This window comes from Herpailurus yagouaroundi, unplaced genomic scaffold, assembly GCF_014898765.1.
Source record: "Herpailurus yagouaroundi ecotype Mexico unplaced genomic scaffold, PumYag 100, whole genome shotgun sequence".
NCBI lineage: Eukaryota > Metazoa > Chordata > Mammalia > Carnivora > Felidae > Herpailurus > Herpailurus yagouaroundi.
The window spans coordinates 69,441,534-69,454,728 of NW_024412391.1; the positions used below are offsets into that span (position 1 = coordinate 69,441,534).

Below are 13,195 nucleotides of genomic sequence, written 5' to 3' on the forward strand. Positions count from 1 at the left end.
ACAACAAAAACAGAAGGAGGAAAAGAATTTCTTTTTTTTTTTTTTTAATTTTTTTTTTTTTTAACGTTTATTATTTTTGGGACAGAGAGAGACAGAGCATGAACGGGGGAGGGGCAGAGAGAGAGGGAGACACAGAATCGGAAACAGGCTCCAGGCTCCGAGCCATCAGCCCAGAGCCTGACGCGGGGCTCGAACTCACGGACCGCGAGATCGTGACCTGGCCGAAGTCGGACGCTTAACCGACTGCGCCACCCAGGCGCCCCGGAAAAGAATTTCTTGAGCTTGAAATCAGTTGGAATACTAAGAAAATCCAATGGAAATATATGTAAGATCAGTAACAGTGGTAATTAAGGATCCATTTAGGGAATTCTGTCAGAAATCACCTATTATGCTGATAAGTAATCAGTCCAACAGCAGATGGGAAAGATGGGTGTGTTCAGAATAGAGTAAAATAAATGCCCTTTGCGACGAAGTTAGTTTTCTAAGAGTGCTAATTCTAGTCTGAAACTTAAATAAGAAATCCCATATACAGAAATCCCATTCCCAGAACCTCTGCGTATTGTAGAAAGAAGAGCGGCTGATACACCTGAGATGTAAAGATTACAGAAATGATCTTTAATTCAAATACTGTATTCCACTGTTAGGCTTTCTTTAAGCCCTGGCAAATAGGTTCAGCTGGACAAAGACTGAGCAAAGAAAGGGACTGTCAGCATTTCACAGATCTCAGCTCAGAGTGACCAAGTATCAGATCTCCCATGGTGGCAAGTTTCTACGATGCGAATCTGAGTTGTACAGTAGTTGTAGGACACAGACAATCCTGATTAAAATCAATGCAACTAAAGTTAAAGAAAGTTTCCATACTGAATTAGTCATTGTTCTGTAAGGTATCTTGTCTTCCAGTGCTTAGTATGTCATCCACATAACCCTAAAGGTGTAATCAAAGTTATTCTGCTTCTTATATAGAATTCAAAAATGAAGATCTGCTTGGTCCCACGTGTACTGAGTTGCACATTGTTTAGCAGGTAAATTTGATGCTGTGGTTCTGATAAGTTTTCACAAATGTCAAAACTGGATGTGAGTGCTGTATAGGCTAGTAGTTACTCCTGAAAGCAGCTCGAAGACTCAATAAACCAGCCATCTAAGGTATTTGCTTAATCCTTTAATCCTGACAGTTGGCATTAGCACATGTGATTTAATAAGTAGATTAAATACTTTTTCTTCCCACCACAATGAATAAAGACAGAAGTAATATTTGCTTGTAGACTTTCCCCAGCATAACCAGGCAAATCACTGATCTTTCTTTCCCCAGTAAATGGAATCTATTTGAGGCCTGAGCAAACAAAGATATAAATGCCAGATTTTGGAACCTGATTATTATGCAGTGATATTCAACACTGGTTTTTTACAGAATAAATATTAACTCTCTCTGATGGGTAGCACCTTGCTGTGCAGGGCCTATTCCCAAGAGTCTCATTAAGAGAGGGAGTTAGCTGGGTTTTGCATTTATGTGTTACACCCAAGTCCAAATGCTACATATCTAATGTGTGTTAACTTCACAATTACCTTTTGTATTTTGGTATATGCTAGTTCTATAAATATATTCTCTCCTATACTGAAGGGGTTTAGAATACACTTATTATCAATTGCTCCTACTTTTAATTTGAAAATAAGAAAATAAAGTTTACGTAACACCTGGGACACTGTCTATTTTTATACACTTCATTCATTCAAATTACATCTTGCCTTTTAATCTTAACCTACAGAAGAAAAGATTTTTTTTAATTTTAAAAATATTAAAAAAAATTTTTTTTTTCTTGAGAGCAAGCAAGTGCAAGCAGGGGAGAGGGCCAGACAGAGAGAATCTTAAGAAGGCTCAAAGCTCACCACAGAGTCCCACACAGGGCTTGATCCCACAGCCCTGGGATCATGGCCTGAGTCAAAACCAAGAGTCAGATGTTCAACCAACTGAGCCACCCAGGAGCCCCCAATATGATTCTTAAACCATAAAGAAAACATGAAAGGAAACCTGATATAAACTCAACTAAGATGCAAAGGAGAATTCAGATTGTACATTTTCTAAACCTGTAGTCAATCAGATAATTCAAATGTAAATAAATGCATAAATTCAATAGTTTGAGAAAACAGAGGCTAAAGGGACTACTAACACAATATTATAGCTAAGAAGAAAGCCATTAAAATAAAAAACAAGTTTTAAACATCTATAAGAAAAAACATTTTCAATAATCTAGCTATAATTGACTTAAAAATGAAGACATTTATTGGCTTAAAAAATGTGTGACACAGGGAAGAAAACTGATTCAAACTAATAAAGTTCAAAGACAATGAAACAGAAAGTTAACCATTGCTCAGACTGGCGGCAGTGAAGGAGGCAGCAATGGTTTCACAAAATGCAATCTACAGCCCTAGTTTTCAAAAGGTGCCAAAAATCACAGCTATCAACTTTATCCAAAAATACTTATGTAGTATAATTTAAAAATATTTAACTATCTTTCTAATTATGTCACTTAAATATTATAAATCTCATTTTAAAAAACATTCAGTTTATGTATTACAAAATGTTTAACTTTAATATATCTTTATCAATTTTGCTAATAATTTTCCAGAAGAAAAAATACGCTAAATAAAAACAGATGCAGGAACAATAAACTTGGAAACTATACTTCTGAAATATGATTGCTATACTATTTTCATTTATTATAGAGACTTGTAATTTATAAGTTTGTAACTATGAAATAATGAATTGAACTGAATTATGTCTTGATCTTACAACTGTATGTATCTGTTTTCAATCTTTATTTTCTACCCGGGTTTCATGCTGTAACTCTTAAGTGTCAAAAATAGTAAGGAAAGCTAGTATGATGATCCGGTAAAAAAAACAAAACTCCTAAACTAAAGCTGATATAGGTTATATCAGCAACTCAGACCTATTATAATCTTAAAAATATTGAGGACTCCAAAGTGCTTTTATATAGATTATATCTATTGATATTTACTGTATTACAAGTTAAAACTGAAAACTTCTAAAATATTAGATAAAAAAATATATAAAATTCTAAAATTAGATAATATATATACATATAAACCCATTAAATGTTAATGTAAATAACATCTTTTATTAAAAATAACTCTCTTTTCCTAAACAAAAATATTAGTGAGGAAAGTAGGTCTGTTTTATATTTTTTCAAATCTTTTTTTTTTAATTTTTTTAATGTTTATTTATTTTTGAGGAAGAGAGAGGCAGCACAAGTGGGAGAGGGGCAGAGAGAGAGGGGGATAGAGAGTCCAAAGCAGGCTCTAGGCTCCGAGCTGTCAGCACAGAGCCTGATGTGGGTCTCAAATTCACTGACCACAAGATCATGCACAGAGCCCGATGTGGTCCTTGAACTCAGGGACTGCGAAATCATGACCTGAGCCAAAGTTGGTCGTCCAACTGACTGAGAAACCCAGGCTCCCCTCAAATCTTTTTAATGTATGGCTTAATAAATGTGAACTAGGTATCTGCTGCTGCATTCAATCTAAGGTGTTGTTTTGGCTGAAGCATATGAAGGCAATATAATCTAGCCTTACTAGATACACAGTTGCAAAAGGACACCTTTTATAGCCTTTTTAGATAATTGTGGACATTCTCCTTTGATTCTACATTAAAATTCAATAACTGAGAATTCCTTAAAGGCTAACAGCAACATGGAATCTATAACCGTATCAATGAACTCTTCATACTGTATTACATTAAACCCACTGGATAAAATGGATCTTTTACCCATGCATGATTTTTTAATTCCATGCAATGATCATTTGGAAAGTATGAGGTTTGCAGGTTTACCAAATGCTAACACATCTCATTAAACAAGTTAAAAAATACATTTCTAATATCAACATCATTGTTATCAGAAAAGTCTAAGTTCAAGGAAATTGTTGGTCTTAAGATGGTAAATACAAGTTTTTCAAGATTCTAATTTTTACTTCAAAGTTTTATTTTACCATTGGCAACAAATGCTGTCAGCTGTTTCCCTTGAATTAAAAGGCTTACTTTGTCATTTTTATTCAAGAAAATTCTACCAAATGCCTAAATCTAAAAAACTATACTTTCTATGCGTTTAAGTAAAAATAGTATTACATGATACAAGTGTCTAATTCAGCTCACAAATTCAAATGGCTACATGAATACTTTTCCTTGAAACAACCATCATATTTTAATATGCTATAAAGCTTTATGTGTACTTTCCATTTTATTACTCAGGATATTAAAAAGACAGGCATTCAATGGCTGAATTTTAATAAAATTAATAATGCTTACTGCACCATCGTGGATATTCTCATGTGAAACAGGCTTTTTTTGTTTTGTTTTGTTTTTAAGACTGAATGCAGTAGGAAGAACACAATGATTACTAGTACAGTTTGATGCCACTGCTCTAATTCATACTAAGGAACTAATAATTCTGCCACCATAGCTTCTGTATCAGCAGTGCAAGTGCCAACATAGCGCAAAAACCAAATAACACCCTGGTACTATATGAAAATAGTTTTGACATTATGGACCTCCAGGGTTCTTCAGGACACTGAGGGCCACTGGGTTAGGTAATTCAAGAAATGTACAAACCTCACAGAATAGGAAATATTTTATTGTGCTTCTCAAAAAAAAATAATTCATACTGACTAGCTACAAATCCTTTTGCTTTTCCTAAGGCCACAGTGAAGATTCAACAGCATTCTAAAACAACTACATGCAATTAAAAGAAATGGAAACAAGCCTACAGAAGATGTTAAACTTTGTCAAGTGCTTAATCCCAACAAAGAAAAAAAATTACATAGCAAAGAGCTCAGAATTTTCTATTTGGGTCAAAACTGTTTAGGATTAGTTTATATACATTGCATATTATTATTTATTTCTTACCTTAGCTCTAGAGGAACTGACATTTTCCATATTTTCAATGCTGCAGATACAATTCTGTGAAACCTTCCGGCAAGCCACTCTGATATAGTCCCAGAAGCTACGAGGACTTTCATAACCAAACCAGGTTACTTGACCTTCAGAAGACAAATTGTAATACAAAATAAAAGAAAACTAGACTAGAAAATTCAAAATGCAAGAATAAAATTCTAAAAAATAAAGACAGCATATGTACTATAGTGAAAAGGGTAATGATCTCATTGGCCAAAAGCCTTAAATCTAGTCCTGCTCTACTTTTAATTAGTTGTGCTACTTTAGGCAATTTATTTAATGGATTTGGATCATAGTTTTCTCAACAATAAAACCAAACAAATCAAAGAAAAAGGGACTAGAGACTAACCATCTGGTAGATAGCACCCAGAAAACCCTCCTTATGGTTCTAGTTAACCATTAATTCACATGTCACCAGTTGCATTCTAAACCTTTCTCTACGTAGAGAAACAGAAAAAATAATAACACAACCCCTTTCCTCCTCTTCACAAGGAAACTTCAAAGAAATAAAACAATGTGTGGTCTACCCTCTAAGTAACATGATGAATTAGAATCCTGCATTCACTGATCATTCATTATCTACCCAATCGTTCCCATCTAAAAAGCCATCAAGTTTCCCTCTGTCATTCATCTGCTCTCTTCTAGTTGGCAAACCATCAAAATTCATTCAGGCATTTACCATTATAATTTTTTTCAGATTTGGGTAATTATGGGTCTGTTCACAAACAAATGTTCTTTTGTGTTATCTCCCATTAGTATTACTATTTCTATGTGGGACTCTTCAGTGGTGGATCTGTGAGAGCCATTTTGTATTCTGAGCATTTTTAAGCAGAATATAAGAGACATCTTAATACTTTCTTTAGTTTTTCTGGAATGATTAGTCTTACCTAAGGAAGTTGTTTAATCTTAATGTAGAAGCATCTTAAATCTGTGCTTCCTTTATCTATCTATCTATCTATCTATCTATCTATCTATCTATCTATCTATCTATCTCAAATCTTCCTTTCCCCAGTAATAGTTTCTCTCTAGCAACATCAAAAGCATTCTTGTCGGCAAGCACTGTCTTAGGAGAACTGTCTCAAATGATACTTCAGTGGTTTCCAACCACAGGAGCTCGAAACAGTAACTGGGCTGCTTTTTAAAAAAATATACATGCATGGGCTCCACCCCAAGCTAAATAATCAAAACCTTTAAGGGCAGGCCCAGGCATAGGTATTTTTTAAAAAGATCACCTTGCTATTTCTAATAATTTACTTATGGTTAATTAACCAATAGAAATTGTACATATCATGATAGGAAACTTGTGTTCATTATTCTGGACATTTTAAAGTTCTTTTCTTCTTGCAACCGATGTATGATCTCTACAGTGGATCAACACCTTCCTATGTGCTGACACAGCACTCTGTGCTTATTTATCCTTATAAATGTTTACTTGATTATCTTACATATTAAGGGGTAAAATCAGTAAGGCAAGGACTGTCTTATCTGTCTTTAAATCAATCTCTAACATCTGACACATGCTTCACAGTAGGCATTCAGAAAATATTTGTTAAACAAATCAACTGGTGAATCAACACAAAAGAGATCATCTTAATTGCATATAAAAATTCAATTTTTAAAATTCTGCATATCTTTTTATAGTGACAGTTCAGAGACAATCTGAGAAGACATCCACATGCTAGATTACAAATGTCAAACATTCTGGACAAACACACCTTTATCTATATAAATAAAAATACAAAAGCATCTACAAATCTTTACATAACTATTTCTATAACTCAATGTCTCCTTAAAAATCAAAGCTTACTACCTACAAACAGAAATCTATAGGAATACTTAAAATTTCCTGTCTTCCTCTCTAATCTCTCCCTACCACTTTCCTTTGCCCCCTCTGTTCTGTGGGTTAGAAAAAAATTCCTGGTACAGTATCTCAATATACTTTGTCTTTGGGACAACATCAATTTGTTAGCCATTTGGAGAGGAGGTAAGATGCCTACTGGTTAAGAATATATGCTTTTTGGGGCGCCTGGGTGGCACAGTCGGTTAAGCGTCCGACTTCAGCCAGGTCACGATCTCGCGGTCCGTGAGTTCGAGCCCCGCGTCGGGCTCTGGGCTGATGGCTCAGAACCTGGAGCCTGCTTCCCATTCTGTGTCTCCCTCTCTCTCTGCCCCTTCCCCGTTCATGCTCTGTCTCTCTCTGTCCCAAAAATAAATAAACGTTGAAAAAAAAAAAAAAGAATATATGCTTTTGAGTCGGGAGGGATCTGAATTAGATCACTTTCTAGCTAATAAGTTAACTTCACTCTGTAAATTGGGTTTCATCTATAAGTTAACAATAATGGTAGTACCTACATGATAACACTGTTATCATGGATTCAATGAGATAATCTGTGTGAGGCAATTAGTAGACAGCCTGGTACAGATGTTAACAATTATTACTACAGTTACTGTTATTATCATACAAATAGTTAAAGAACCCAAGCTCCCCTGTAGTGTCAACGAAGTGGGAATGAGATGCAAAATTAAATTTTTCCCATTACTTGCTCAGAATCTAGGAAAGTCCTTAAAATTTGCTCCCTAATTCAGCCTTTTCACATATCAACCATTTTATATTCACCTCCCCAATATGTCTCTATTCTCAATTAATTTTCTTTGGCTTCTACTAAGTAGGATCATTCCATAATTTAAGATGAGAGGTATGGTTGCCAGACTTTCAAAATGAGGAGATCTTAAAGAAAGGGAATATTACAAGCTTTCTCTGTCAACTTTATTTTAAATCTTCTCATGAGTTTGACACGGCTAAAGAAAATAACTTAAGACGTTTTAAAATAAAGCTGTAAAAAAAATCCCAAAACAATAGAACAAAGCCCCATTTTGGAGGAGAGGAAACCAAGATATCAAAAAGCAAAATCTAGGCTAAGGTTAAACAGAAGGAATAGGCACTAAATCTGTGGGACTCCAGGTATGGGTAAGATGTGTTATCTATAAGACTCTCACCCAAGAGACCATGGCAAGATTTCCCAGATTACAAACCAAGAGACTAAACAATTAACAGAATGACATATCATCATGATTTGCAGGGCCTTAAAAAAAATACCCTGTAGTTATCTCCACAATACTTTTATCTACTCCGCAAACTAGATGTAAGGATAACTTGGCTTGATTCTGCCTTCCTTCCTCTTCCGTGTGCATCATGTCCAAAGTCAAGTTCTGAATTCAAGACACTGAATTTTTCACATTCAAAAGAATCTGTTTTGAATAAGAGAAGGTGCATTCCCTTGTTAGAGCCTCCCAACAAACTCTCGTGTAAATTGTATATCCTAGAATTTTATTTAAATAGTCAAATTCTGCATCTATGAAAAGGTTACATTTAATTGAAAATAATGGAAGTGTTCAATTGGTCACTTGAAATATTATTATTTGAAGACAACTTTTACTTAAACACAGATTAATTGCAAAAGATGTACTGAGAGTATTAGTTTGTAATCACTATTCAACAGAAAAATCAAAAAACAAAGCTACAACTGGATTGATCACGCCTTCAAAAATAACTATTGAATAAACAATCACTCCTCAAATACTTTCATTTCCTTAAAAATAACCATAAAAGCAAATCACACTTCAAGAAAACAACTAGTTTATACCTTGAAGAAATTTTATTCTGGAGAAGAAATACACTAACAGAATTATTTTTGAAGCCCTTGATAAGTGTATAATATGCTTTCAGTTATGTTTTCCTAGAAGTTAACTTTTAGCAATGACAAAGTTAACAAACTTTCCCAAACTTATCAGCATTCCATCATTTTAAGGCAAAGAAAGAAAGAAAGAGTGAAAAGTTACCTAGACTAAAAGGTAATGTGCTACTAACCAACTATGTGGTATCCTTCCCACCAAACAGCATTATTTTCAGCACCTAACAATGGCCTGTGATCTCTCGGGTCCAATGTTATTCTAAAATTACTAAAAATTTCTAAAAAATTTTAAAAATAAAATAAAATTACTCTTCTGTATTACTTAAGTTAGATGTCTGTTCATATCATGCAATATATTTGTGTTTTGCTTATATCTTAGTTCACATCCAGAATGAGACCTTCTGAGAACAAGGACTAAATTTTCTAAAGTGGTTCTCTACTAAAGTGGCTAATGACACATTATCTTTTGATAATACAAAATATAAATGAATCTGTTAAGTGACTTCCTTTCTCCAGCCTTTTTATTAGTGCTTATCTATGTAAAGAGCAAATGAAACACTGGTCCCACAAATTTAAGTCTTGTTAGTGTTACAATACATCACATCAATGACAATATCAAAGACTACTACCTTGGAACTGTCATTCAACTAGACAAGCAATAAAATATAGTCCCATCAAATTTTAATTGACCACTCTGAAAGTTTTCAGACACTTAAAGGAAAATAGTCACTTGCAGACTGATTGTTGCCAATATATTAGTATTTAGATATACAACTTTAACTTTTCACTTTAAATTTTGTAACAGCAATCCTCAATTTCTTACTGCTAATTTATAAAACTCAGTTTAATATTTTCTATTATAGTTTTGCTAAACAGAGAAAATTCCCATTTCTGCAAAAAGAATCTTTTCCTTTAAAAAAAGTGCTATTATTATTTGAGGTTCATATTTATTAGATCACTCAGCTCTGAAAGTAAAATAATGACAATGATAATTAATTTTCTAAGTAAAAGGTCATATATTCTAAAAAGAGGAATCAAATTTAAACACTTTAAAAATACTTTAATTACATATTAAGTTGAATCTTGAGTAAATCTAGACTGGATACTCAGTTGTACTTATATTGCTAATGCTGTATGTTACTTACAGGGCATCTCAAGTAAGTCACCTAGCAACTATGAATCATAGTTTACAAAATATGATTATTATTCTTTGTTACTGACAATGTCTTATTCACTGGTAAGGAGTTTACCACAAATACCAATAATATGTATCTATACTGTAAAACTGAGTCCATTCTTAACCTTCCACAAAATTTAAGATGACCAGGTTCACCAAAAATCCAAAAATTGAATTTGACTTAATAAGCTTTTTATCCCAGTAATTTTACCATCTTTCTGAGTAGAGTACAAAGGTTTTGTTTTTTCCTTCTACCAGTGTTTTAACATAAGGCTTAGACTACTGGCAGATTGAATTAGAATACTGAAGACTGAAATCCATAAAGAGAGCAGCACATCAATGTGCAGCCCCAAAGAAATCAAGCATAATTTGTTTCAGTAGTGATTAAGGCTATATGTAGAGAACATGAAACAAACGAAATTGTTTAAAATGATTACTTGTGGAAATGAGGGTTAATAAGAAGACATTTGTTTTCTACTTTCTATCTTTTGTCTTAATTATAATCCTTAGAAAGAATGACTATATATTTCTTTTCTAATTAAAAAATATAACAAAAGGCTAGGTCATAAGTACAGAGCCCAGCAGTGTTTTTGCAGACAGCAGGAACTCAATTAAAAAGTTTTGAATAAGTGAATAAAAGCATGCATTCTACCTGGGAGAAAGGAAACTAAGAAATATATTCCCACTAATGGTTCAAGAATGGCAAAGAAGTTATTGGTACTGCCCATGTACGTTTCATTGAGTGACTGTTAAAATCACACAGCTTCCCTAAGCCCCCAGTTAGCATGTAATACAAATATTATTACACAATAGTTACAAAAACGAGGAAATAACTAATAATTATCATATCATTAAGAGTTATAATAAAATGTAAGTTACAGTGATAGATGTAATTAATAAAAGTCATTAAAACCATGGAACATAGAGAAATGTGGAGGGGGTCACTGAGAAAGGAAGGAAAGTAAATAATTTATTGAGTGGGTTTACATCAAGATATTAATTTAAAAATTAGCATAAGCATATTTGTGCTCTCTGGATTAACCAAAACAAAAAAAGAAAGCTTTGCAAAACCCATGCAATGTACTAAAAAAGATCACTTAACTGATACAGCCCTCCCCAGTAAGTCAATTCCATGCTCCCGCGCAGCTCAGTGGCGGGAGACATCACCAGCATAGAGTACCTTGAAGAGGTATTTGGAGATGAGCCAGCCATCTGCAACTTTGGGATATCTCTTTAAAAAAAATAAACAACAACAACAACAACAACAACAACACACAGATATTTAAGAAACCTGCTATCAAGTTTACAATTGCAAAGTGAATAGCCCAAATAAGATGGCTACACATTATCTCGGTGCAGTAAACACTAGTTTTACCTAATAAATAAAATGAACTCAGTTAAGATGAATATGAGATACACCTAGCACTTAAATCAAGTTGGTCCCTTGTATCCTGTTCTACTGGAGAAGGGAAGGTATTTGCAAGTCACAGAAATAGGTTCCCTGTTTGTGTCAGGGCCATCATTCTTCCCAAAATTGATACGCCAATGTTGACAGGGCAAAAAGAGCAAAAGCTTGAATGAATCTGCTACCTTTGCACCTCAGAATTTATAAGATTGGTTAGGAAAACTACTATTAAACTATTAATATTAAACTATACAGCTTATAACATTTTCAACTGTAAAAATATATATACTTTCTACCTGGTAACTTTTGTAAAAGTTATAAGCAAACTCATTTTAAAGATCAGCTCTCTTGCTTTTTTGGCCTAAGAATAGTTAGTATGTTTTTTTTTTTTTTTCTTTTGTGAATTATGAGAACACCACTTAGAGATCAAGTAGAGAGTTGTTCAGCTTAAGGAATGTTAACTAAATGCCTGGTTCATGCAAAATACGTCTTCTACATCTTCCAATTATTGTTTAACAACCACCATGTGGAAAAGTACTGTAAATTGTTGCTATGTTGTTTGAAAATTCCTAGTATAATTATACAGGAAAATTTCAAAGCCAAATTTCTAAAGTCGCAGTCCCCCAAAATGATCTTTTCGTCTCTCATAACCAAACACTGAAATCTCCAACAGGACATGGTCCCATATACCTTACCAAATATTTATACCTTTTACGAAACCAAACAAAATCAACTGCACAGTCAGTAATGTATGAAAATAAAAGTTAGAAGACATATATAGTTTGCGCTATTGGCTACATCTATGTGTTAACCACTCACTCTCTATCCTACCTCAATGTATAACATTTTTAACCAACATTAAATTTGGAAACACATATCCAAAAGGAATTATAATTTGGTACCCTAGTTGAAACATGATGTTTACAACATCATGTTGTTACTACAACTACCAGAAAAATGAAAATGTCTCAGCATTGAAATGTAAGTCAGAATAGAATGCTTTTCATTGCAAATATTAAGAATACCAATTCTTAATGTTTAAACCACAATTATTATCTTTGCCCTAAAAATAAGTTATGTGTATTATTTGTAGTTATTAACATAATCAAAAAAGTTATCAATGTAAAAACAATTTCTATGAAAATCTTAAAGAAATTTTACTTCAAAAAATGTATCAAATAAGGTGTATCATGTCCAGATTTATGTCATGACTTAACCCCTGGTATGAAGAAATAGTTACTAACTCTACTATAAATCACAATTTATAGATTAGGTTTTTTTAAAAGCTGTTAGTATGTTAGCCTTTATGTCCTCATTATGTAAAGTTTTTATTTTGGCTGTAAAATATCACGCGAAAATTTAACAAGTTAAAATGCTGGGGAGCCTGTGTGGCTAAGTCAGTTAAACGTCCTACTTTGGCTCAGGTCATGATCTCACGGTCCATGGGTTCAAGCCCCATGTTGGGCTGTGCTGACAGCTCAGAGCCTGGAGCCTGCTTCAGATTCTGTGTCTCCCTCTCTCTCTGTCCCTACCCCACTCACACTCTGTCTCTCTCTCAAAAATAAATAAAACATTAAAAACAATTTTTTTAAGTTAAAATGCTTTCACTTATTTGTAGGACTTAACTGCTTTAATCATAATATAATATCTCACTCTAGGTCAGTTATAAACAACCAGAAGCATCCGGACCAAATAACCAACCACTAGATTCCAAATTATCTGTAATCAAATTTCAACACTGCTTTCATTTTATAGATGAGAAAGAAGAGGCCCAGGGAGAGTCTGCCTAGACCCATTTCTGTTCGCTGTAATTTCATGCTGCTCTATTCATAAGACAAGATTTGACAGATAGAGGAGAATCAGTCAACTGGTTTTCCTGGTTGGTTATGAGTTCTCAATGATAGCCTAAGAAAGGAAGGAAGGAAGGAAGGAAGGAAGGAAGGAAGGAAGGAAGGAAG

The 13,195-nt window shown here is 33.7% G+C and overlaps 2 protein-coding genes across 6 annotated transcripts in view; one reads left to right on the top strand and one right to left on the bottom strand.

Moving 5' to 3' along the window:
* Positions 1 to 13,195, bottom strand: part of RUNDC3B (RUN domain containing 3B) — a 155,052-nt gene that overhangs the window by 91,837 nt on the left and 50,020 nt on the right. For 2 of the 4 annotated variants that reach the window (XM_040472769.1, XM_040472767.1), the window contains exons 3-4: positions 11,013 to 11,063; positions 4,916 to 5,049 (exon numbers count right to left, since the gene is read on the bottom strand). In XM_040472769.1, coding sequence (XP_040328703.1) covers positions 4,916 to 5,049; positions 11,013 to 11,063 — 185 coding nt within the window. The remainder of the gene's footprint in view (positions 1 to 4,915; positions 5,050 to 11,012; positions 11,064 to 13,195) is intronic. The other 2 variants (XM_040472768.1, XM_040472770.1) reach the window with 1 other exon arrangement.
* The window catches only part of ABCB1 (ATP binding cassette subfamily B member 1), a 238,509-nt gene that overhangs the window by 8,415 nt on the left and 216,899 nt on the right, over positions 1 to 13,195 (top strand). The gene's annotated exons all lie outside the window — the stretch shown is intronic.